The sequence below is a fragment of the Podarcis liolepis genome, assembly GCF_965112155.1.
Source record: "Podarcis liolepis genome assembly, chromosome: 3".
NCBI classification, from domain to species: Eukaryota; Metazoa; Chordata; class Lepidosauria; order Squamata; family Lacertidae; genus Podarcis; species Podarcis liolepis.
Window position 1 is genome coordinate 63,298,216 of NC_139557.1, and position 26,461 is coordinate 63,324,676.

A 26,461-nucleotide genomic window follows, 5' to 3' on the forward strand; every position below is an offset into this window, starting at 1 on the left:
ATGATTGAATGTCCCTCCATGTTAAAAAAAATCAATCCACCTACATAGAAAACTTGCACAAAGCTAAGGTAGAAGCTTCTCTGTGATATCTACTTTTCTATGGGGTGGGGTTTGTTTTAAGAAGAACTCATTCACGCGAGGCCCCCATCTGCAATTTGAAGTGGCATCATGTGGACATAGGCGTACCACTTCATTAGTTGTCTATGAGGTCTAAACTCCATGAGGCTTTGTTGGTGGGCACTGCCTGGTTAGTGTTGACAGGGCCTTCTTAGTGCTGGTTCCTTGTTTGTGGAATGCCCTCCCTCATTACTATCAGGAGAAATTTAAAAACATTACTGTTTATCCAAGTATTTGATGACAAATAAGATATTGCTCCCGGCTGAGATCCCTGAAATCACTGGCTGAGATTATTCTCGTAAATGTTTTTAGAATGCTTTTATAATTTTTCTTTGCTTACTATTGATGGATTTTTCTGCCCTAAATTCCTTCGGGATGAAGGATAGGGTATAAATTGAATTAATGATAATGCTGCTTTATTGCTTTGATGATGATGATTAACTGCACAATTAAAATCATTACATAATTTATCTCATTAAATATAAATCAGTAGGAAATAAATAAAACCATATAAAAGCACCACAGCCAGCCTCCTCATTCCCAGCACAAGATACTGCCACACTCAGCTTACTTGAACCAAAAACCAAAAAGAAAAGGCTCTGGGCAGCAGCAAAACACAACTCTCGGGGGAACAAGTTCCATAAGCAGGAAGAAAAAATGAAAATGCCCTATCATGTGAGCCTGTCAGTCAGTCTATCATACTAGATGGAAGATCCATAAGCAGAGCCGCTGAGGCCAATCTAAGACCTCCAGAGGTTCATATGGGTATAAATGCTCCTTCAAGTAGCTCAGTCCTAATGTACCGATCTGGTGTGAAAATCATGGCAGTACCTATCTCGGGCCAGGATTCCACACTATACGCATTCCATGCAATGGTATTGACTGTGAGGAACAAAACAAAGCAATACATGAGCAACAGAGGATCGCTGGTGCAGATGTACAGCTGTCTTCTTTGGGGTAAGGTGCTACGGTGGTACAACTGTGCTGTTTCTGTGGAACTGTAAGCAAGTTTAGCACTGTCACGAACAGCAGATGGGAGAAGAGACCTGCTTAATGCCACACCAGTATGTGATATTTCATTTAAGCAGGCAATGATGATTATGCAACAATGTTCCCTTGTTCTCCTCTCCCTCTTCCACCACGTATGGTATCATTATCAGAGCTGATCACATTACAGAGCCAGGCCTCATTTATGTGACCTTCATAAACATTTTTTGTCAGAGGTTTAGCCAGTTTAATGCCTGAAATGTGTGTCATATACTTCTGGAGCAACTACAGTTTAAAGAGCATCAAACCATTTAAGGGAAAAAAATAAAAATCCACATTCTAGCTATTATCTCTGCATCAACTAATTCTCCCTAAATCTGATTTCCACTCGAGTCTGGGCCTTCATTTATGAAAGCAGATGCAACATAATTGCTTAATATACCAGCGACTTTGTATCCACTGGTTCTAATTCCCTGTCAGTCTTCCTTACCAAAGGATGATCTTTTCCCTCCCCAGCTCCTGGCTGCTGTGTCTGTGCTTGGAAAGCCTTTTATAGTGTTATAAAGGCTTTGCCTATTGGCTTCACTGCACAAGTGGGCGACTGCAAATTTTTACTAGGGTTGCTTTCTGCAGTGTGTGTCACCATTATGCCCACTTCTAGATCTTATTTGTTTACATCTTTATCTGAAAGGTCGCAACAGGGACAGTTGGTGATTTTGCAATGCCTCAAATTAATTTATATTTTCACCTCTCCATTCCTGGGCTATACTTTTCTTACTTACCTGGAGCTACCAGCTTCAATTCAACCATTTCATTTCTAGAAAGCAACCAATAAATACCTGGGCTCTGGTCCATTTTTGCTATGGAGAACATTCCTAGCATGTGGAGATGCTGTGTCAGGTAACGATGAATGCATTTTTTTGCTTCTCACCCCCACCCCCGCAAAAGAAAATGCAATTATGCAGGAGGGGCACTTGTTCCCTTTGCATTTTAAGAGAGGGTGTTGAAAACTTAAACTCTTTGGTCTGCAATCCACAAAACACTTGTCAGTGCTGCTTCTCAGACTGAAAACATTTAATCTGCGGGTCGCTCCGAGAGCAACTCGCGTGCCAGAAGTTTCGCCCGCGTTTCTGCTTCTGCGGACCACTTTCCTCACAGAGGAGCCTCAGAATATGAGAATATGCGGAGGAGCACGAGCCAACAAGGCGCCCCCGCGCATTCTATAGTACGGGGGGGGCACATTTGCGCTCCTAAAGGAGGCGATGCATCTCCTCACAAAGTTGGGAGTGGGAGGAAAAGAGAGCCAAGGCGCGCGAATGCCTTCGGCTTTCAAAGGGCCCTTGTCATCTCGGCCGCCCCCCCCCCTTTTCCCTCCTCCCGCTTGAGGCATATGACAATCTGCCATTAGCTCACTCCCGCATTCCCCAGAATGGCTTGGGGGCCAGCCAGCCAGCACAACAAGCAGCATCTGACACCAAGCGGCACTGCAGGGCCACGAGGAGCGCGCGCCCGTTCCCCGCCCACCGCCCTCGCCAGCAAAACAGCCGCTTTCGCTCCTCGCTCCCCACCCCTCGCGCGCGCGCGCGCACACCCTCTCACACGTGCGAAGCTGCTCCTTTGAGGGCAGCCAATCCGGACGCCTCTCGTAGGCTGGCTGGAAAGGCGGCCAAGTGCCCCCCCCCACCCCACAATGCCGTCAGCGGCTCTTCCTCACAACTTTGCAAGCGGCGGGGGGGTGTTGTTTGCTCCCCTCCTTCGCAGCATCATGTCCCAGGCCGCCTCCCCTCCCCGCCCTGGGTGTTTCCGACGCCACGGAGAGCGTCGCCTGAAATGTTGTTACACAAGGCGCCGGGGCCTTATGCAAGGAGAGCGAGGGAGAGACGGAAGGTACCGCCGGCAGACAGAGAGGCAGGAGGCGAGCCGAGAGCGAAGGGGGATATGGGTAGAGGGGATGCGGCGGGGGGATTTGAAAGGGCAACGGGGTGGAGGGGAGATTGCGAAGGTTGCGCTTTGGTTTCTGCTTTAGGGAAGCTGCGCCTTAAAAAATAAAAATAATACTAGGCGCAGCTTCTTGCAATACATTTCCATACTGGGGGAAATGTTTGCACTAGTTGATTTTCTGCATACTCCGTTGAATAAAAAGGGACCGTCTCCGAGGGAAGAGATGTGCAGGTGCACATGGAAAATGTGGAAGGGAAGCTCTAACGTCGTTCCTTTTCTCCACCCAGGATGCTGAAGACTATAAAACAAGCCCTCTTCTCTACTGGGCTGGAGATGCCCAAATGGACAGCACTGCCAAACCAGGTGACCAGCGTTTATGGTTGTTGTTTTTAATGACTGGAAGGTGACTTTCCGCTTAATCCTTGATCACATCCAGTAAGTGGAAGGGGAAGAGATTTGCACACATGCATACACACGTCCCTGAGCGGAGTCCTAAACACAAATTGCTTGAAATATGTGATCAAGTGGGCGACACCTAAGCAGGGGTTCATTAGGTATGAGAGTTCCCTATTGCAGCTGGAAATATCACTGTTGCCAAAAAGTCTAAATTTTGGGTTCAGCAAGACTTCACTGGAAGATGCAAGAACTAATGCAAGTATCCCAGGGAAAATAACATGAAAACATCCAACAGGCATAATTTAATATAGCATTGCCCCATCCCCTGGGTATTATCCTAAGCCCCTCTGTTGACTCCACATTTTGTCTATGTATTGACAAATGTAGTAGGTGGATGTAAAGGGTTTTTTAATGCACAAGGAGTGCTTTGAAAGCAAAGTTATGAGGTACTGTGGTTGAGTAATGCAACAGTGTAAATGAGCTTGATTAACCTAGTATTATTTTTGAAAATACCTTCAGATTGCTATTTAAATCTATGTCATTGATTAAGGAAAACCTTGCATTACTGAGAGAACCTGGTTTGAACTCTGTTAACATGGCTTCATACTGCAGTCATTTCTGAAGATTTAAATGTTAGGAAATTGTTCATCTCATTCCAGAAAATATGTCTTGAACACCATGCATTTTTTCTTGGTAAAAATAAATATTTACAAATTTACAACTTACACATCTTTAAAATGTTGAATGTTGCAGGTTTAAAAGTTCTTAACATGTTTACTCATCAGTGGCTGAAGGAAATATATGTGTTCAGAAACAAATTTTAATGCTGATCTCTTCTAGGACAAAAGATTGTAGAAGTGAACTTTGGCTTATAATCCTTCTAACTGTGTGGTCTTCAGCCTTTGAAGGTTGAAAACAGTGGGCTAGGAAAGCAAGGAGGGAGAAATGCATGCTAAGGTGCTGTGAGAGGAAAGCTAGCCAGATATTGGGATCCTGTTCTCAAGTGGATCATCCGATTGTGTATTGCAACATTGGTGCTCAATTCCCACAAACACTTCCTTATTGCCAAAGTAAACAGCAAGCTCATGTAACATTTCTCCCAACTTTTTTTTAAAAAGAAGATCGGCTGGGGTTGGGGAGGGGAAGACCGCTGGGGTGAAGAACAACGTAACCCTCTTCCCTCTGCAGGGGCCTTGCTATGTATTTAAAAGATCTGAGAGCACAATGCAGAAGCTGCCCACCCTCTCTATTCATGAGAAATGGGGTCGTGTGGTGGTGGTGGGGAGCTGAATGTTCAGAAATATTCAGCTGGCACCTGCTCTTGTTTTTTAGGTGCTTTCATGGGATTTTCCAAATTACCATGTTGCTTCTGCTATTTCTTTTACTGGGCTGTGTGGCTGGACGAATTTTGATTTAAGTTTTTATTTGATCATTGTTAGTGGTTTTATAAACCGCCTCAAAGACTCAGTCACAAAAAGGCAGAATGCCTATACTTCAAACAAATTTTAGACCAGGGTTCAAATCCCCACTCACCCCATGAAGCTCACCTTGGTTCAGTCACTGCCTCTCGGCCTAACCGCCAACACAGGACTGTTGTGGGAAGTAATTAAGGAGCAGGGAAAACCTTAGGAAAAAATGTGGGATATAAATAAGTAAATATTCTCCAGGATTTGTCATTGGTCCCCTTAAGACGTACCAGGAGGGCAACTGTTGCATTAAGGGAGCCCCAACTGTTAAGGGGCAGCTGGGTCTCCTCCAGACTCCCCGATTACTGCTTCCCTTTTTCTTCAAACCATTGATTGCCATGCAAAACTTCCAGTGGCAACCCAAACAGTCAAGCAGATTGTGGTCTTCCAACAAGATGGATGAAGAAAAAACTCTGTGGCACATTTATTCCTCCTCCTCCTGCCCAAATACACTTAAGGACTGAACCTGGCTTTTCCACGTGCTGCTGCAGCAGAAATGCCTTCAAATACTTACAAAGTTCTTCAGCAGCTGTGCTGGTGGGCCCAGTGCTTTCCTTTATAGTGCTGGGGGTAAAGCGGTTGCAGTCACTGTTTCCACCACCATCTTCCTTATTTCTCAATGCTCCTAAGCTCTGTGGCATCTCCTGCCCCCAATATACATATCAGGAGTGAGGCCCTGATTCACTGAGAATAACAAAGTTATTTTATTTATTTACTACTCTTTATGTACCATAGTTCCTGCAAGGTGGCAAACATAGTTCTCCCACTGCCCATTTCACCCTCACAACCACGCTGGGACCAGACAATACATTTTTTAAAAAGAGAGGACCTGGGACACTCAAAGATGACTTGTTTACCTGGGATTAACAGTGCCTGGGGTTAGTGGTAATTTCCCCACTCAAAAGTTGTCTTCTACAAGCTGTTTTTTCCATCATGGAGAACAGTGAGCTTTCACTATTTAGTTGGAAAAACAGTAGGAAGGCCATTTTGAATGGGAAACTGACCAGAGGAGAAAAAGTTAATCAGTTCCTCCTCCTCCTCCTCCTCCTCCTCCCCCCCCCCAATTCAATTGCTCTGGGTGGCAAGCTCCTATTCATGAAAATAAAAGCAGTAGCAAACTGCATCTTCTATATGGAGTCTACTTTGGCCCCAAGCTCTTGATCTGAACGAGTGTGTATGGGATCAGTTTGCAGAATAGCAATGGTAAATGCCACTAGTGAGATAAAATCGAGGAAAGAGATTGGTTTTGTGTGTTTTTGTAACAATTCGCAGCCCTTATCACAATATGCATTGTGATAGGCATTTCCTCTGTCTAGAGCAGGGGTAGTCAACCTTTTTATACCTACCGCCCACTAACGAATCTTTCTTGATGGTAAAATTTCCTTACCGCCCACCAGTGCTCAATGGAAGGAGGATTCAGCTTGTGCCATGGAACCCCCTACCGCCCACCTAGAATCCTGAAACGCCCACTAGGTAGGGACCAGGTTGACAACCCCTGGTCTAGAGACAATAGGGAACACAATTTCATTTACTTGTTTTTAGTTGTGGTTCCTACTTTTAAAGAGTTCAATATCTATGCAGAGTTTATTGTATGAAAATTACCAGATAACAAGTCTTGATTTTTGTTTTCCCCTCTCCTTAAGGCTTCTGATTATGAAATTCGACAGTATGAACCAGCCAAATGGGTTTGCACATCTGTTAAAACTGTGGACTGGGATTCAGCTATCAATACTGGTTTTACTAAGCTCTTTAATTATATTAAGGGCAAGAATGAAAAAGGTAAGGTGTGTTTTGCTCTACTTGTGTTTCCCTTGAAATCAGCTTCTCTTTGGCGGGAGACAAACACTAAGCACACATTCTTCATCATCTTGAAAATATACCTCAGGTGTGTCTTTTTGGTGGGGGGATGGGAGAAATAGTAAAGGAGAGAATCCAAATTTCTAACTAAAAACCCAACATCCCAAAGGAATTTTAGTGTTGGAAAGCACAGGTGATGTCATCTAGTTCAGCCTTATTTCAGGTTGAGGTCCTGATCACTCTGGTGTGGATGAGAGATGCTCTTGCTTCCTTCATACCCCCTGCAATCTTAGCAATCTATTCCTGTTTTATTCCATCCTTTCTTTTGTAATGTTTTGATAATGTGTTGAGTGTAGCTAGTAATATCTTGCCTCTTGCAGGAATAAAGATAGACATGACCGCTCCAGTGACATGCTATGTGCAGCCAGGCGCTGGCCCGTTCTGTGAGTCCACAACAACCGTTTCTTTTTACGTGCCACCTCAACACCAGGCAAATCCACCCAAGCCATCAGAGGCAGATGTCTTCATTGAAACGAGGCCAGCAATTACTGTGTTTGTCAGGTAAGCATGTGTGTCTGTAACCTGCACCAGGTGTGGAGATCTACAGCTCCCACTTTCCCTAGCCATTGGCCATGCTGGCTGAACTGTAACTCCCATCAACCCCAAGACTACCTCCGTGTGGCCAACATTTTTGTAATTTATCTTGGAAAATGTCTGCTAACTTTGACTGCCACCTTGTGGTAACTGTATTTTGTCAAGGTTTTATGTGTTTCATGAAGGTGCATATATGGGAGGTGGAAGAAACTGGAAAGAAAAACTGCTGAAATTAGAAGTTCAATAAACCTTCTTGGAGGCTTTAGTAGGGAAGATGAGCCATTTTCCCCATTAATATTTCTGCTACAGTTCTTACTGCTTTGTGGAGCTGTAAAAATCCAAACTGCCTTCAGGCGAGCCACACAGTCCTGGTGAAATGTATTTGTGTAAACAAGAGCTTTCTCCAGTGCCTTCTCGTTTCTTCTTTCCCTTAAAAGTGAGCTCAAAACTGGGGCCTGCATGTTCTTGATCACATATGTAGTGTCTGTGACATTAAAAGCTGTTTTATATATACTGAGAGGCTCTACAAAAACCTTGGAAATCGATGTCTGCATTATGAGGAGGCACTGTGATGGGAGGTTTTGTCTCCACAAATTCATATATATATGAATGAACTGGTGCCTTCATGTCGGTGCTCCATCCTGGCCCAGGTTGCAAAAGAACTGCAGTGATTTTTTTGAGACACTAGTTATTAAAATCATAACCCGCTGTGTAGACAGCTTCCATGTAGCTACACTGGTTCACACAAACATTGTGTCCAAGAAATTACTGCCCAAACTCAAGCTCAGTGGCATTGTCACAGGATCTAGCCATGCATGTGAAGTGGCTTGTAGAGTTTCCCATGTTCCCACAATGCAGGCCATATAAGTTGCTGCTGTCCTTGCCTGTAGAAGGAGATTGAGCAGTTGCCACACAGCAGCTTTCAAAATGTATACACGAGAATGTTGCGGAGCAAGAATCTTTGAATCCCTCTGCAATGAAATGGAAAGGATTCCTGTTTCCTCAACATAAATTTAGTTACATATAAATGAAATCACTGATTTGGACCATCGTAGGTAGAAAAATTTACTAATACTGGTTTATGAGTGTTGATTCCATGTGGCTTGCCTACATTTGTCTATCACGTACACAGGTGTTCTACTTAGAACATAAAACAGTAGTCTCAACACAGACAGAATCCTTTTTTTTTTTTGTTCTCAACAGATCTTTTGGAGGATTTGCCAATGCTAAAAAGAACCAGGATGAAATACTGGCACTTGCTGAAAGTCTGAAGCGGGATGGAAAAACTTTTCAAGAAAAGGTCTATTATACTGCTGGCTATGATAGTCCATTTAAATTGCTGAACAGACACAATGAAGTTTGGCTTATCAGGAAAAGCTAAAACCTCAACAATTCAGATTATAGCCTTAATAACCATAAGTGTCCTTAACTAAATATATTTTCTAATATTTTCCTACTTAGCCCATTGCCTTAATATCGATCAGTGCCAATATAATACTTGTTTTGCAATGTTTATATATAACTCTATAATAAAACTTCCAAGTGGTTTACAAAAATGTAAGATGGCTGTATAGGTTGCTATAGTGTGGCTGCATGCGCAGCCATGCATCACAGTGAACATGTGACCAGACTGTCTCTTTCTGCAGGCAATTTCTCTGTCCTTATAGCTGGCTCAACTCCACTGACGTCAGTATGGGAACATTATAGCTTCTGAACTGCTATGCAGATTCCATACTCCTAAGGCACGGGTAGGAAACAAGACATAAGCAGTTCTCAGTTGATTAGGGTAGCAGAAGGTAGGAATGCACAGGCCCTGATCTCTGATTTTAACTAATGCACGTTGAGCACAAGATTCCTGATTGCAAAGAATTGGACTCGATTACCCTCGTAGTCCCTTCAATCTCTCCAATTCTGTGATTATATGTTCCTTTTTACTGCAGCCTTTTAAAAACAGTAGTTAAAGGGTCCATTTCAAAAGGAAGGAAGCCAGGCCTCTTCAGATGTCCTGTAATAGTTATGGCCTCAATGGCCTAATTACTAGGGCATTAAGGACCTCCATTGTTGCCCCTTCAGTAATTACTGAATCAGATTCTGGGGTAGGAAACTGATGCTTTAATGGGGAACAGGGGCTTGCTGTAACCTTTGTAATTCTTTTAATAATATTTTGTAGTTTTTTATCTATATTACTTCTCAAAGTTACAGGAATCATTTAAAACCTTTACCATTTTGATATCTAAACTGAGACTAATTTAGATCACGCTGACATTAGTTTTAAGTTTTTGCCTTTGGGCACTTGAAAGGAGGGGGAAATGGCCCTCCAACCAATTGGAATTTGATGTGCCTGCCTTAATGTTCCTTCTCACATTATAGATACATCAAGAGATCTTTCATAGAAACCTATGTGCCATGTTGCCACAGTGAAGATGCAGTGTAGGTCAACTGGAGGGTGGTGCTGGAATAGCCACTTACATGGGCATATTTTCATGGGGAAGACAACATGTGGTGCCCATTCTCCAGTACTTTATATTAAATGGACAAACTGTGTAATTTTCAGCACATTAAAATATTCAGTTATTAGGCTTTTGAGGGCTTTTCGCCTTTGGAATTTTGTAAGGTGCTATATAATAATTTTTAAGTTGTATAAAGTGTGACTTTTGTAAAACCAAAATGTTAAATCAAATAATTGACACTGAAAACTACCGACGCTGATGTTGCCAAAGTGTAGTGCTGCTCCTAGCAAATAGATCATACAAGTGAAGACGTATCAAAAATAATATGAAGGGGTAGTGTTTACTTGCACATTTAAGTTTTAAGCTCTGAAATGTCGCTAGCCAGAGAAGCCTTGTGTTTGTACTGAACACATAGATGAGCTTGAAAGTGGACTTGAAACCATTTGACAGGCTGTCAGTCTTTAGAAAGATATAGCATCTATGGGAACATGTGAATTAACAGGAAAGGCTGAATGTTGTTACTTTCTTATACACTTAGCTTTAAAAAAATTTTTTGCCAGTTAATGTATCTGCTAATGTGAGATGCTAATAGTATGTGCAATCTATTTACACTAGCAGCTGTGACAGATGAATGGAAAACACAATGGATGTTTTCTTAGCACCTGCTCTAACAGAAACCAGCAGCTTTGTTCAGCTGCAGAGAGAAATGCTACAAAGCTGCCTATTTCAGTGGTAATAATATAAATAATGTGTCCCATTGTCGCCAATAAAATTTGTCATTAATAAATACAACTAATTTTTTAAAAAATAGTTTCCTTTGTTCTGAGGATATCATAATGGTGTATTTTTCCAGCATCCATAAACATCAGGCTTTGGGAAACAAAAAGTGTTCATTTATCAATTCCCCCCTTACTTTGTAACAATTTACATGTTTTAGAACATATAGGACACAACATGAGTTGGAGGAGAGAAGAGGGGCAACTGTGTAGTTCCCTGAAAACAACCATTAGACACACTTAGGGCTGGATTCAACAAATGCAGCACACTAGCAGAAGCCCCTGCTAGCTCAATGGGGTCTTCCTCATTCCCCCATGCCTCCCCCAATCCACTCTGAAGGATCAGCAGAACCCCCGGAAGAGTATATGGGGTGCAAAGATGGGGATGGGATCCTCCTGTTTGGCAAACAGAAATGCTTGTGCTGATGGAACGATGAGAAGAGTATGACACTGAATTCCTCCCTGAGCAAGGAGAGCAGAAAAAACGTATTGCTGTGCAGCTTAGGAAGCGGAGGCTCAGTCATGGAACTATATAGGGCATGATCCACTAAATCTAATAGCTGTGATCCAGTGGCCTCAGTTTACACACAGGGAGATACCATTCCTTTTTGAGAGAGGCACACCTAATAGGAAATCACCGTATTTGCACAAACAGCTTCTCTTGAATAGAAAACTGTTAGGGGCTTTGTATTTTGACCAGCAGGCTCAGTCGCATCTATGCCTCCTTGTGGTTGATCAATTCTTACCCCCTTTAGTAAGACCATAAGCTTGTGTTCAGACCTACCTATTCCTCATGTTTAAGCCTGCCACAAACCCTTGCTCTGCCAGGCTAGCGTTCAGTATAACAGCACCCCCAGATTTTCAAGTGTTGCATTATTAACTCTAGCCACAAGATGACAAATGGCAGCCTTGTTTATTGACGCAGTCACAGGATTGTCCCCATCCCCTTCTCGAGTTGAGTGAAGGCCACTAAAATTTATAGAACTAACAAAGAACAGAGATGGAGAGAAAAAGAGCCAAGTGTTTTTCATCAAAATAAATTATCTACATAGAGGAGGGTTGTTTTTTTCTTTAAAAAATGTAAAAATGTAAAAAGTCCAACACTGGTAGGGCAAAGGCTACCTCAAGAACTTGTATTATGTACAAACATTATAAAAACAGAAGAGTAGCAACTTATTCAAAATTCATTTTCCAAAAAACCCAACAATCCTGTGATCAAAATCACAGCTGATATTTTAGCTATCAGTTATATTCTTTACAAATAAGAAAGTTATATATATATATCTATATATTTAAACACACTGGTAAAGACTCAATAAAATTAAGCAAAGTCTCCTAAATTGTTAAGTTTATTTTCCCATATCAAGGAGATGCTGACTGTAGAGAAAAAAGTAAAACTAATTGTAGTGTATTCTTTGGTAACCAAAAGTTAGCAAGTGTTTCAATATTCCAAGTGATATGTTGCTTAAAACTTTCCCATTTTGACAAATATAAGAAAAACTGGTAATTCCCAGTTTAACTGAAAAGAAAAGGGTACCATTTGCAGTTATATACTATTAAGCTCTCAAATCGAGAAGTTAATGGCCATTTGCTTATTATTATGATGCCTCACCCCATCCCAGATTTACCTACATCTTCTTTACAAATCGGCAGCCATTTATTTTAGGTCTTCTATAGGACATCATAATTTCCATTCAAAGAAACAAATTCACCTATGAGGTCTTTTTTTCTTAAGAACTCAATAGATGGACTGTAATATACCCACACAGCATTCACTTCTGTATTACAATAGTGCTTCTTTCCTGTTGCGTTTTTTAAAAAACAGTAATTCAGAATCTGGCCAGCCTGTTTGTTATGCTATCATGACATGGTTAGACCAGCAGAGGACCCCCCTACACAAACTAGAAGAAACAGTGGGACAACAGCCAACACGGCTAACTACTAGGCCACATATTCTATCGTTCCCTGCTCAAAAGAGATTACTAGGTTTCATAAATATAACACTTTGAAAGCTGCTGCCACCCTGTACCACAGAAGCTCCCCATTTTCTCTGTAGGCTTACTTTAATTTTCTACACTCTTTAAAAAAAAAAAAATCACACACAACCCAGAATCTGAAAATATTAGTTTCTTTCTTTATCTAAAGGATTTTAATGCTTTAATGGACTGATCTGACTTAGTTCCATTTAAACTAAAAGTCACATCCATTTAAACTAAAAATCGCATCCCATCGAGCCACATAGAGGTATCAGTACTGTAGCATCAATTACCACATTCTAAATACTTGGCGAAGTAAATTGTACTGATTAGGGCTTCCCGCTAAGTCTGGATCATTTTGTATACCTTATGAAAGCTGTGACATCATAGTGCCTTCTTAATCCTCACCCTTTTTTCAGTTGATGGCATACATATTAAAATAATTTTGTTATCAACCAGTTATCAAGTCTGGGTGAGTTGTACTGTTCTCACTGGAGCCCACATCTTCATTAATGTCCATTTCATCACTGTCAAACACATCAAATTGTTCCTCGTCTAAAGACCTACAAGTTCTGCTTTCTGCAGGTTCAAATGGTTCCACATCTCCCTCGCTGATAACAGTCATAGGGCTACTCTGGATCCTGTTTCGAACATTGTATTTGCTACTTGCAGCAGATGGTGGGGTTCGAGACCTGCCGTACCTGGCGCTGGAAAAGGACAGACTTCTTGGCATCAGGCCTTCGCTCTTGGCCCATTCTTCCTGGGCCCGTCTGCTCTTGGTAGGAGAACAACTTGTGCTGCTGTCAGTGGGGTCCCAGGAAGAATCTGCCTTGGCTCTTTGAAACCTTGGGTCTGTGTTTTTTAGCATCTCTGCTGCTGACATGCGAGAACTGGTATCTGAACGGCTCCCTTTTTTAAGCAGAAGTGCCTTGAAGTTGTCATTGCTGGTGCTACTTTTGCGAATATTTCTTTGAATTGATCCTGCCTGTTTAAGGGAAGCCAGATTTGGAGAAGCACCAGTGGGTGTAACAGGGGGTGATGGCGAATGATTTCGGGTATGATCATCCTCAGAGTCTTTGCGGCCAAGGACTTTCCTTTTGGATCTATGATTTTAATGTAGAAGAAAAACATAAAATCAGTATTAGCCTCTCACTTCAATGCTTTTCCTGTTTCACATATGAATATTGTAACAAGCAAGCAGATGAATATAAGCTATTACAGAAATGAGTAGGAAGATACTGGAAACAGGAATGGTGACATTCTGATAACAGGAGTCTTGTTCTGAACTGTATTCTCCAGTACAGAACTGAATTAATCCAATTTACTTGCAAGTTACAATATTTCATTTCTCATTAATATTTTGCAAAGCAAATATTTGAATCTTGCTAAATTGTATTTTCTTAATTAAAACAGCTTTCCAATATAGTAGCATCCTCCAAATTAATATATTCTAGCTACACTTGTCAAGGTGTTCCAAATGAAATTGCCAAAGGGCGTGAAATTAATGAAGCCTAAATGAAATCCACATGCTCTGTGGGGAGCTAGGAACATAAGAAGCATTTTACTGTATCAAAAGTAATTAGCACATAGGACATACTATGAAGCTTCATCTAAAAGCAGTTGCATTGACCTGCAAAGAAGGGAAAGGACATCCCTTAAAAACAACAAATTAATTTGTATACAGGGGAAATCAGAAAGTGTATAGGATAAAACAAGGAGTTGGTAAGTGATTAACAAAGATGGTAAAGTACATGTAGTATTCCTTTCAAGTTAACACCAATCATATATTAATGCCGTCCAAACACTCCCAACACATTTAAAAATGGTACTGATAATCACTTTTGAAGAAAGCCTTATGTAGATTCACAGTTTAGAAGAAAAGACTGAGCAGTATGTTCACTTGTCAGTCTCTAGGAAGAAACCTCAACCCAAGGGTCTTGGACTCTTGTGTGCCCCTTTGCCTATCCAGAGGGAGAACATAAATGGGCTAGGCTGTTCTATATTTATTTAAATGCTATATATATAACTGACCATGCAGTAAGTTTTTTTTTATAAAAGGGGGTTGCAGAGATACTGCATACAAACAAATACTGGAAAGGGGGTAAACACTTTCCTGGGTTAAAATAAACATGCCTAAACTATTTGATGATACACATGGACATGCGTGCCTATACTGAAAATGAGTTTCCAGTAAAGTCTAGCATAGCAGTAGCCAAAATGCCCTCCAGATGTTGGAATCCAATTCCCATTATCCCTTATCATTGGCCATGTTGGATGGGGGGTGCTATGTTCATTACCCCTGGTTGGGGTACCGATAAAATCATTTTCAAACAAAATGGCCAAGCCAAAGCTGGGATTTCAAGAAAAATTAGGGGAAGGGAAGGACCACCTTCTCCATGTTTATTTCAGTTCACTGAGAATGAGATCAACTTGTTGGTTTAAGATCACAAAAGGACCCCAGCTCAGTGGTAGAGCATTGGCTTTGCGTGCAGAAGGTTCCAGGTGCAAATCTTGGCATCTCCGGCTAGGCCTGAGAAGGACTCCATACTGGAACCTGGAGAGCCACTGCCAGTGTAGGCAACACTGAGCTAGATGGAACAAATATCTGACTCTGTGTGAAGCGGCTTCCTATGTTCCTAAAATGCAGAAGAAAAACGAGAGCTATACAAATGTGGACTAGCAGATAAATTTGAAAATTTTGGGGTCAGCAGATGAAAGATATCTAGTACTATGTAACTAGTAAAAACATGTTTTCAGGACTTATTCTTATGTACATTTCACACAAAATACACAGTCTGTATAACTGTGCAATACAGACCAAGCCCCTTGCGAAAAACAAAGAACACCATCCATAGAAAATTAGATGTCCTTAAACACAACTGAAAACTATGGGGCATAACTACATTATAAAATTATGCCCATGTTATTTTATTCTATGATTCTCTCCAGTCATAATAGGAAGTTTCATACGACATTCACAGCTGAAGTTTGCACTGTGACACACAACAGCATGACAAGTAAACATCAACTTGGGGGGTTATCAGTTAATGCATGGGATGTATCCTCACTCAGTATCTAATTTGAAAGTGGCTGTGTAATCACATCTCAGGTGTTTCCAGAGGATGTTTGCCAGTTTTGTAGTCAACATGCTCAGGGCTTATTTGTTCTTTTACAAGGAAGACTGAGGGAGGAAAGGTGAGAGAAGAAAGTAAACACTCTTCCCCTACTCACAAATGCAATCTGTGTCTCACATATACACACTGCTCTTTTCCCACACAAAGATGAATGTTTCTCTTGAATCTAAGAGTTATTTAGTTATATCCATGGACTTGCCATGTGTGGTGGGAATTGTTACTTTTCTCTAAATATAGCAGACTCCTGTGCCATATTGCAATTCACTTCCTTTCAGTGCCTTTTGGAACTAGTTGAGTGGTGTCTTCAGTCTTGGTTTATATATATGTTTAGTAATGGGAAATATGTAGGGTAGTGGGAAACCCGTTACTCTGAAATGCACAACTGTTTGCCATGAAAGGATATCATCCTAGAAGCAAAACTTTGCTACCCTGCAATATTTAACACTACAATATATAAACTGTACAATATATAAACATGATCCAAAGTTCCCAACACAGAGCATTCCCAACCTCTACTCACATAACCTAATGAGAACATATTTGTGCCGCTTTCAATTACACTCCCCAAAGATGTTCCAATTCGTGGAGAGAGAAAAATCACCACAAGGTGGCACCAGCAACACACATTAGATATTCCAAGTCAAGATATGTCACTTTCTTTTTAGGGCATTTCCTGTCTGCCCCTTCTAGCTAAAGGTATCTTAAAGTATTTTTAAAAATGGGTTGCATTCTGAAGATCTGTAATCAAAGATATCATCTAAAGAACCATAATTATTTGTAGAGAATCATTTGCATTTGTTTAGCCTTGTGAAATGTGTTCATCCATTGAACTTCCTTCCTTCCTTTAATCAGGAGAGAATGATTGGGGTTAGTCTGTATTGCACATTCGAAACGACAGATCAGTGTGTCACAGAAACAGCTCATCTTCAACTGGATTATGGCAATCTATAATCCAGCTACTGTCATATGTTTTGCCATATGACGGATAGATCATGTTTACTTGCCAGTTTAAGCCAAGCTTGCCATGAAGCATTAGAGTTGAGCCTCTGTCCCAAACTGCACCATATAATCAGCAGAGAAGAGGGGGGGAAAGAATGGAGGGTAGAGGAAATGAAAACAAAAAGATACACAAAGAAAGCAATAGTATATGTTAAATCAAGCAAAGTTGAGAGAAACAGTACAATACAAACAAGGGATCACTTGACATTCACACAAGGGCCAGAGGCTGACAATTTTACCAAACTTGATTTTGCTGCCAGCAAAGTTTAGTTTCAGAATTAGTTGATTGCAAAGCAATAAAAGGTGCATATATGAATAATCTATTTTAACTACGTATTACCAGAAACTAAAGTGAATTTCTTTGAAAAATAAAATAATAATCATTAGCATTACATATTATGTAAGATATATTTAAAACTCTTAAGGGATAATGGATAAAGCAACACAAACTAGGCAATTAAACAATACCTGTGAATGGCTGCAAAAAGATCCTCAGTAGTCCTTGGTCTGGTTGGCACTGCCACCACCTCACTGTCTTCTCCATAACTAGGGCTTTGCAGTAAAAAGCTGTTTGCTGCATCTGATTCAAACCCCTCAGCTAAAATGCAATAAGTAAGAAAATTATGTGGGATTATAAACTCGCAATATCTGAAGAATTAAGAGTTAAGTAGCCAACAGGGCAATAAAGACTGTAAATTTCCCTAAAAATACACAACACAGCCATGCTTCTGCCTTTTTACTGATGGCAGCAACAAAATTATTTTGAGTAACTACATTCTGTGCAAAGCTATTTATTTGCTTACAAGGAACACAACACTGACATTTCTGGATTCCCTAATCCCCACCCCATGGCCATCATTATTGTCTCAGTTTAAAAATAAACACAACAGAGATTTGGTTGAGAAATCCCCCTTGACAATTGTTTCCCTTAAATAAAGAAGGCAGTGCAGATTCTTTACACACCATTAGCCCAAGTTCTATTATTTCCCTTAGGATCTGCATGCATTTGCACCGAGAGTGTTACACTGATGCCAATGCTGCAGCCCTCCCTATCCTACTCCCAAATAGGTCTAGTCACTAAATATACTGGATGAAAATAGAAAGCAGACTTACCACTTTCATCCCCTTGAGATGCATGCCTGTCTCCTCCAGAGACACTGTCTCCAATTCTGTTGGAACTGCTTCGTTCGCACAAGCAAGGCTGCTCCTCCTGCTTGGGCTGCAGCGCAGAAACGCTGACTTCCAGTGTCTCACAGGAGGTGGAACCTGCAGCTCCTCCTTCTGGAACCAGGCTGCCAGCGTCCATTTCATAGGAGCAGAGTCCATCTGTAGGATAATCCTCAGCCTGGCTGTACTGTGCAATGGCAGCATCCCCTGGAGCGATTCTGACTGTTTCACCCACTCCAGCTATTTTTTCTGCTGTAACATCGGGTTGTGGGGGTGGCACAATCAGGAACAGTTTGGGTTTCTTTGAAACAGGTGGCGGCTTCTTGTTTGGCGATACACCCTGAGGCTTGTTGAGACATCCTGGCTGTCCCTCAAGAGATGAGCTTGCAAGATCAGAGCAAAAACCCTGTGCTGCTTCTTCAACACTGGCTGGTGGTAAATCACTGGCAAAGGAATTAGCTAGACTGCCTGCATTTCCAGGCATTGCACCACTCGAAAGTTCATAGTTACCACAGAGTCCTGGATAAGATCTCTGATTAGGACTGTAAACAAAGGTATTGTCAAAAGCACCATGGGGTTTCACTTCACCTTCTTCCAGGCTGTCGCAGTGTCCTACTGTTACACCTGGTTTTATAGGCAGCTGTCCTGAAAGCACACCAGTTGATTTTTCCTGAGAATTTATGTCAGAAGTAGATTCACCTGGCTCTTCAACCTCTGACACCACAGTTTTCTTCACAGACCTCAGCTGTACCATTTGCAGTGCTTGGGTGGTTACTAGAGGCATTGAAGGCCTGCCGGGATCCTCCTTTTTCAAGGATGCTCTCTTTATTGTACTGTGAGAAGAATCTTCCTGATTATATTTCTTGAAAGAACATGGTGCATTTTTATATGCACCTTTTGTGAGTTTGGGGTCCAAGGGGGGTGCTGGTGGAGGAACTGAAGAAGGGACAGGAGGTGGAAGGGGAGGAGATGGCACAGGAGGTGACGAGGGAGAGAAATGATCCAATGAAGGTTCTTGCGGTAGGTAATTAAACCATGGGATACTTTGAGAAAACGATATGTTTATAACTGCTTCTGGTGGAGGCGGTGGGAAGTTGGGAGATCCAGGGGGAGGCGGCAGATCCATAACATCTGTTGAGGGAGGTGGTGGTGGTGGAAGAAGGTACTCAGAAGAGTCTGGAGACGAAACCAGAGGGAAGCTTGGGCCAGAGTCAGATTTCTTCACACTCCCACTCCCTTCAGCAGATGTATTAGAAGAGAGGGATGTGGAGGAGGAAGACACTGAAACTGAAGACAGAAGGGATGACTTTCTTTCAGGCACTTTAGGTTTCATCTTGGGTTTCCCGTTTCCTGTTGACATAGATTTCAGAATGACAGGCACTGGTGTAACTGCTGTGGGTGTGTTGGATTGGCTAGAATACCCACTAGATGGTGATGTAACCCTATGTGGCTTTTCTGGAGAAGTGGTCTTTGGTTTGGCCAACCCGCTGGGCACCTGTGGTGTAGAAGCCCTTGACCCATCGTTAAGGCGGCTGACGTTATAATCATTTAGCCTGGGTCCAGCATTAGCCGAATGAACTACTGGGGATTTCAGCTGATCCTCCGGCATCCCAGGACAATCGCTGTAGTAGCCCCACTGGTCAGCATACTCTGACCTGATGCTGCTTGTCTCACTCTGGGAGGGTGTGACAGTACAGATGGAGTACATGTTCAGGCCTGTTCCAGACATCATACTGCTACTGGCGCTCACTGAGCTCTGACTACGAGAGCGTAGCACCCAAGGGTCATCATAATCACTGCAGGGGCTTTGAGATGGTGAGCTGCCATTTTTGCACTTGAGGTTCAACTGTAGGGAGTGTTGGAGGCTAGCAATCAACATGTCATCCAATACCTGCCCATTGGACTGAGTTTTCTTCTTGGGGATCCTTCTAAGAGAGTCTGTTCGGGATGGCGGCAGAGGCGGTTTCTTTGCCTTTTTAAAGGATATGCTTCGTGAGAGGGATTTGTCGCTGTAATTCGACAAGTCTCCCAGAGATTTCTTCTCAGTGCCATCAAACACATTAATGACACTGTGCCTGGGGTTTCCAAAGCCGTTATTGCTATTGCAAGTTTTGCCAGACTTGAGTCCCGAGTCCGTGTGCATGGAAGTGTAATAGCCATCATGGTCCACAGAATATAAAGAGCTTGAGTCTTCTTTGGCAGAGACTCTTTCAAGGCTGCTGGTACTCAAGTTGCTCACAGGCGTGGAGCAGCCTGGAGTGGCACAGTTTAGTTTGTGTAACAACACCTCTTCCTTTCCAGAGCGCTTCAAACCACAGTGCTCTGTGCTGTTCTGAACCTGGCTCTGTGTTTTGTCAACAGAGTAATTTGATTCACTCCTACTGTCACTGTCCTGAGAGTGCGTTGGAAAACTGAGATTATTCCTACTGCTGTAGGTCATACTTTGAGGGGCATTTTCCACAGCTCCTGCACCGGTGAGAGAGACTCCTGAATCTCCAAGACTGAGCACCATTGCAGCATTCGATGAAACAGCAGTGTCTGAGGAACGCGAGTGATGTGTTGAACTGGTCTCGCTCCAGGTCCCACTAGAGGAATGCTGTTGATCTTTTGTGCCTACCATGCTGTTGACAACAAGATTGTCTCTAGGTTTTGTATATGAAGAAGGGTGGGTGATTTTACTATCCATCGCGCCCGCACTCTGTGTGGTGTGAATCGCAATAACCTCTGAAGAGGATGATAGGGTTGCATTTGGTATAATGCTGGTTGAATACATACTATGTGGAGAGACCATGCATGCTAGACTTTCTGCTTGGTCACTCTCAGAGCCCTTTACCTCTTGGGACTTTGGCCTTTGAAGCATACCTGTCCTACTGTTGTTCCTCATGTGGTCTATGCTCTCATCCACTTGCAGTTTGCTTATCTGGTGTGACAGTGCTCCACCTTCTGTTGACTTAGACAGGCTATGTCTACGTTCCAGGAACTGTAGGGACACCCTTGCCCCAGACCGAGGTAGACTATGAAAACCCAGGTCATTGTTTAGGCGGGAGGCAAACACAACCCCAGCGGAATCACTCATCACAGACATGTTTCCAGAAGAACTGGACAACTGTGACATCTGGGCTGCAATTCCTTGACCTTTCTGGGCACGTATTCGCCTGACTGAAGGTGGCACCACTTTGACTTCCTCCGTCTGACAGCCGGAGTCCTTGGTGTCAGACTGCTGCATGGAAGAGTGATAGCTATCAAGCCTTCCTAGCGTGGAATAGTGGTCAGGGACGCATAATGAATGGCCACGGAAGTCGTTTTTACCAGTGCCAACTGTTGGAAGTTAAAATAAAACAATTATTATACACATCAAGATTTCACATTTAAGCTCCTGTGTTCATTAACAAAACATGTATCAAAAAGTTGTTTCCTTGGATGTTTCAAATATGCTTCATTGTTTCAAATATAAATAAGAACCTGGGTCTGTTTACATTCAAACTAGGACTACTCTCCAGTCACGTCACTCAGATAAAAAACAAACAAAACCTCTGATAGACAAGAATAGCTGTTATTACCTAACCAACAGGCTAAAGGCCAACTGGGAACAATCAATACTATCCTACTAGGCTGCCTGCACACTTCACTTTAAATAATAGCAGCTGCAGCTATTGTAGCATTCAGCAGACCATAATTTAAGTCACAATGTACAGGAGTTTATTTATGTTACATATATATAATATATTACCCTATCCCCAGTGTGAAAAATGAAGAAAATAAAGAACAAGCAAAGTGTGTCTCAGTCCTTGTTCTTTGCAAACTATGTCTTGACTGCTGCACCTTCCATTCAAAAGCACCATGGCATTCCAGGAAATTCAAGCAATTCCACACAAACTATTTTTCTATATTATTATCTACTTGAATCATGAAATGTTTATTTTTGGGACCTTGCACTATACCACAGGAGAAAAATAAAGTGCTAACAATTGCTTTTTAAAACCACTGACCTCTTTAAAGGAATAAATTGAAATATATTTAAACACATTAAATGAAGAAATTCTAAAGGCCTGGCCAAGTTTCTAAGAACTATTTCACCTATATATTAATACTTAGCATAGCGGCGTCTACATTGTTCTTTGAGGAAGAACAAAAGGCAGGGAGAATAGTGTTGCTCACCTACTGAAGCAGAGTCTACTGCCTAATTAGACAATGGCTTCTGTCTGCGATGCAGGTGGAGGGAGACTAAGCGCAAGGCAAGGTACAGACAGAATTGCAAGAGAGTCATCTCATAGCAAATCCAACTCTCATAATTTGAAGTTGACTTCCTGTCTTCAGGCTGCCCCTTCCCCAGTGGCAAGTGCTTGCACAGCATTCGACCATAGTTAAAGGGTTTGTCCACATTTGAGCATTATTTAGCTGTGAATCCTCCATTCAAAGCAGTCTACACTCGCCCATATTTGAATTTTTATGGCTGTCCCTGCCTTCTGATTTGCTGATTTTATAATGCCAATTAACTATTGACAGGCACACTTCCTGTGTGTTGTGTTGTTGTTTTTTTAATTCTCCACATTTTAAAAATGTGGGTTGCTTGCAGTTTTCTGGTTTCATGCAAATCTAAGTGTTATGTCCAAAAGGGGACTAGTGGTTTGTTTTCCCCAAACAAACCATGAGCCAAACCATGGCTTAGCTCCCAGTAGCAAAGCAACATTAGGAACAGAGAAGGTGCAAATTGACCAAGATTTTTGTCCTGTGCACCAGCATGCTATACGCTAAATCTTAACTATGGTTTAAAATGATGGAAGAACCAGGTCAGCGATATCGGCTGGAGAATGCTTTTATTCCTGCCGAAGAAAACAAGTTATTATAGAATCATGCCCAAGTACATACAAACAGTTCACATGGAATGCTGATTTCATCATTGCCAATGGTGAACTGAGAGTCAAACCATGAACCGACATTCTCTTGATGTTGTCCATTGCTGAAGGAGATCGGTACTAGTGAGCTGTCTTTCAAGGAATGTTGTTTGCCACCATTATTTTTATTTTTATTATTACCCCAACAAGCTTGAAAGTCACTGATTTGAATGCACTTGAGAACACTGCACTATATACTTAAATATATATCTGCACTGAAATTCTATCAAAATAGCATTTTCTTCTGTCCAAATTATGCTACAATGATGTAAAAAAGAGGTGGGGGAAAGTTTGGTATCTGAAATGCTGCAGCTCTGCCATTGAAAAATGCAGCCATTTTGGACTGCTTGCTTCTGAGCAGCTCTTGCGGGTTTTTTATGGCATGTCAGATAAGGAGCTCCCTTCCCAGAGCCTTTCAATTCTCTTAATTGTTGAATGCAAGTGGACTGTGAAGAGTAAGGTCATTCTTCCCCATAAAATTTAATAGCTGTTTAAGTCATATTCACTTCTTGTTTTTCTTGGCATACAACAAAACACTGGCATTGGAGAGAAAGGAGGATGGAGGGAAGGTTAAGGACAATGCCATTTATGAAACATTAACCTGCTTTCAAATAAAATCAAACCTTTACACATGTTTCTGTGCATTTTGCCTGCTTTTAAAGTTTTCCAAAAAGCATAAACTGAAGCCCTGCTTCAGCGAAGACAGTGTGGTTTTAGCTAGAACTTCAAGGCAGCTAGAATTTGACCTTTAGACTTTTTTTCTACCACAATGGGCTCAAGTAAGAAATTACATTATGTCCCTTCAATGCTGGCAAGCAGCTTGATAATTCTCAAAAGCAGAGTTTTATCAAAATGACTATAGGCACAAAGGCCAATCAAGCAAGAAAGAGAGGACTTGTAAGAGAGGTTTATTTATTCTATATTGATCAGCATGAGCTGTAACGGAAAATAAACACCTTCTCTGTGTGATGTTCTAATGTAATCAGTTTCCTGAATATGATACAAATTCAGATTTTTCCAACAACAAAAGTTGTCAGTCCGTAAGTTAAGTTTCAGTTACTAAATTCCAAGTTATCATTGTAACTACTGCTTAAATATGTACTTAAACTAATGTATTGATTTGTGGCATTTTTTTTCACTACTCAAAGAGACTCAAAGCACTTTAAAATATATATTGTAGCGTAATGTTTTTCAAAAAGTATTTCTGGCATAAATGGATACTTTTAATATTCTACTCATGTCTCTCTTATTCACAGAACTGTATGTGGAATCACGAGAACCTGTCAGGGGAATTGTGAGTTTCATATTGACAGATTATGAAACCAGAGATTCGTCTCAAATTCTTTAACAGAAAATTAAATGCCAAATTATGTAAGATATTATTAATTGGGAAAGTATAATAAGATATTTTGTGCTGAAGAACAATCCTCAAGAAGAAGCCAAATTGCAAACTGCCAGTTTCCCTTCAGATCCCTTCTTGGCTGCAATACTGGGCCTTACCCTGCCCTTTAATGTTAGGGCAAGTAGCCCAAATAGTGTTGTGCTCCTTCCATGTTGAATGATAGGAAAACACCATGGTAGATATCATTTATTTGCTTTAAATTACAGGATAAAGTCCAACAGCGCAGTCCATAATAGGCTATCAGGAGCAGTGGGGATTCGCCCACCCTTTCAGTACCCTTTAAAACAAGGAGATAAGTTACACTAGCCAGAAAAACTCAGCACAGAGCTATGATGGTTATATTGCAGACTGTCTCTTCTGAATGTGAGTAAGCAAGCATGCAAGCACAAGAGCGGGAGCCAAGGGCGGTAGCTGCCAATATAATGGAGTTTGGGGTCAGGAAAAAAGACTACTGGGTTCTTCAAATACCAAAGGTCAGGTGGGTAGAGGTTTTAGAGGAGAAGGAGCAACCAGAGGTTTGCCTGCACTAATTTGTAGGCCAATGGAGCTCACCTACACCAAAGCTACAGAAGGAACACAGGACATCATGGCTGGGAAAAAATGTATAGGAAGTTCCTTTAAGTCCCACAACCCAATGGAACTGCCATCAAGTTGCATGCAACTGGCATGACTCCATGCCAAATGAGGGCAGAATTTCACCGGCACCATTGCAGACACCAATAAAACTTCTAAGACATTTGATGAACACTGTAACTTGCACTGTGCATGGGTGTGTCAAGTAATTTCTGCATAGCAATTCAGTATGTCAGCACAAGCCTTCCTAAATGTGGGTTTGTGGTGCTATGGTGTAAAATCAAAGCTTCCATGTTGGGAGATGGCCACAAATACATGGATTTCAAAACAGCCATGCCACAGCTACTTGAATGTGCAAACTAAATGCCTCAAGCAGGATTTCAGGGAGCCTAGAATGTCTACTAAGCATTCAAGTGAACAAGCAGGAAGATCATTGTCTGAAGTTGGCTATGAAGAGAATAAAAGCTATCTACACTTTTGTTGTTGTTAGGAATGAAAAAAAAATTGGAAGTGACAGAATACAAACAAGGGTCTAGCCTAAAAAGGGCCTTAGCTTATGCCCATTACATTGATGTTTGCCAAGAAGGAATGGCTGGGGATGAAAGTTATTTATGGTTAAACAAATGACAAACCCAGAAGACCTCAAATATGATAATTGCATAGTGAATATTTATGTTCAAATATGGACTCTCCTATAGCATTTCACAAATGTTTGAGCCATTTGACTGATAAGCCTTATGATCAGATGGTAAGTGGGGAAGTTTTTAATGAGATTCTGGAACCAATTTTAGACAGCAGTACTCCTCCTACTAAAATCCAATCTTCAGTGAAGAATGAAGGAAATGTGAGACTGACGTGCTCAAATTTACCAGTAATTGTAAGATATATCTTTAAGACCAAGGGAATAAAAAAAAACCTGAAAACAACCCTAAAATTCTTATGGATTTTTACTGTCCCAGTACATGATTTCAGAAAATTGGAGCTTTGCATGGCATTCAGTAAATTCAGTTTGTTTGTCTGTCTGTCTGTTTGTTTGTTTGTTTGTTTGTTTGTTTGTTTGTTTGTTTGAAAAGATGGAACTTTAATTTCCAGGCGGGCAAAATGATCAGTTTAAGCATACACTATTTATTCTTTCCTAGTGGTCAGGCATACATTCATTTTAACTTTTAATAGGCTATCAGACTGTATTGACTTCATGAGCGTGGGGTAAATGTTATGAGTTTAGTCACAGTAAGCAAGATAATTATTAATTGTAATGGAATACAGTTCTGATGAGCCATACCTAGCTCTCTTTGGATGTTGTCAGGGACTCCTGTAATAGTCTTTCTCCTTTTCACTTTCTTCGGCCGCCTTACCACAGTATCTGTGTAAATTAGAGACCTCCGTATGCTGGCTTGGCGGTCAAAATTCTCCCCTGATGTACAGTAGAACAAGCAAAGCACCATTACTTTCAAGCACGCTGACATCATGCACTTTCTTCCACTTGCTTATTATAGAAATGAAGAAAAGGCATTAATATATGATGTTAGCTCAGTCATACAGAGTGGATATACATAGAAGGAAAAGATACAGCATACTGTCACTTTAAGGCTTTACAATGGAAGGGATTACATGCTCCTATCAAATACATTTGTCTCATCAAACCAAATCTTCATCTAATCTAAACATATCAGTGAGCCATTAATGGCAGCGTTGGACATTTATATTTACATTATGTCCCAGCTTACCTTCTTATGAACTTTGAGGAATGGGGGAGAGAGAATTTATGCTCTTATTTTTGAGAAATGCACT

General features: G+C 41.4%; 2 protein-coding genes across 21 annotated transcripts in view; one reads left to right on the plus strand and one right to left on the minus strand.

The window, feature by feature from the left end:
* Nucleotides 1-2,779: 2,779 nt before the first annotated feature.
* HEBP2 (heme binding protein 2) lies at nt 2,780-10,556 on the plus strand. 4 transcript variants are annotated; one of them, XM_083498209.1, is made up of 5 exons: nt 2,780-3,012; nt 3,333-3,408; nt 6,551-6,686; nt 7,085-7,265; nt 8,502-10,556. In XM_083498209.1, the coding sequence occupies exons 1-5, from the start codon at nt 2,795-2,797 to the stop codon at nt 8,677-8,679; spliced, it is 789 nt and encodes a 262-aa protein (XP_083354335.1). In that variant the 5' UTR covers nt 2,780-2,794; the 3' UTR covers nt 8,680-10,556. The 4 variants fall into 4 exon arrangements, with proteins under 4 accessions (XP_083354335.1, XP_083354336.1, XP_083354337.1 ...); XM_083498210.1 differs by having other exon boundaries at nt 2,780-2,991; XM_083498211.1 differs by having other exon boundaries at nt 2,797-3,019.
* An 862-nt stretch (nt 10,557-11,418) lies between these two features.
* NHSL1 (NHS like 1) overlaps nt 11,419-26,461 on the minus strand; it is a 138,673-nt gene continuing 123,630 nt past the window's right edge. For 8 of the 17 annotated variants that reach the window (XM_083498030.1, XM_083498021.1, XM_083498032.1 and 5 more), the window contains 4 exons: nt 25,953-26,084; nt 17,747-21,118; nt 17,102-17,231; nt 11,419-13,603 (listed from right to left, as the gene is read on the minus strand). In XM_083498030.1, coding sequence (XP_083354156.1) covers nt 12,952-13,603; nt 17,102-17,231; nt 17,747-21,118; nt 25,953-26,084 — 4,286 coding nt within the window. In that variant the 3' untranslated portion in view covers nt 11,419-12,951. Of the gene's footprint in view, nt 13,604-16,638; nt 16,691-17,101; nt 17,232-17,746; nt 21,119-25,952; nt 26,085-26,461 lie in introns of all 17 variants that reach the window. The other 9 variants (XM_083498036.1, XM_083498034.1, XM_083498023.1 and 6 more) reach the window with 3 other exon arrangements.

Excerpts from the sequence above, each read along its gene's own strand:
- HEBP2 (XM_083498209.1), top strand. The coding sequence starts at position 2,795 with ATGCCGTCAGCGGCTCTTCCTCACAACTTTGCAAGCGGCGGGGGGGTG. Across the intron at positions 3,013-3,332 it reads TACCGCCGGCAGACAGAGAG|GATGCTGAAGACTATAAAAC; the intron begins GCAGGAGGCGAG and ends TTCTCCACCCAG. Across the intron at positions 6,687-7,084 it reads TAAGGGCAAGAATGAAAAAG|GAATAAAGATAGACATGACC; the intron begins GTAAGGTGTGTT and ends TGCCTCTTGCAG.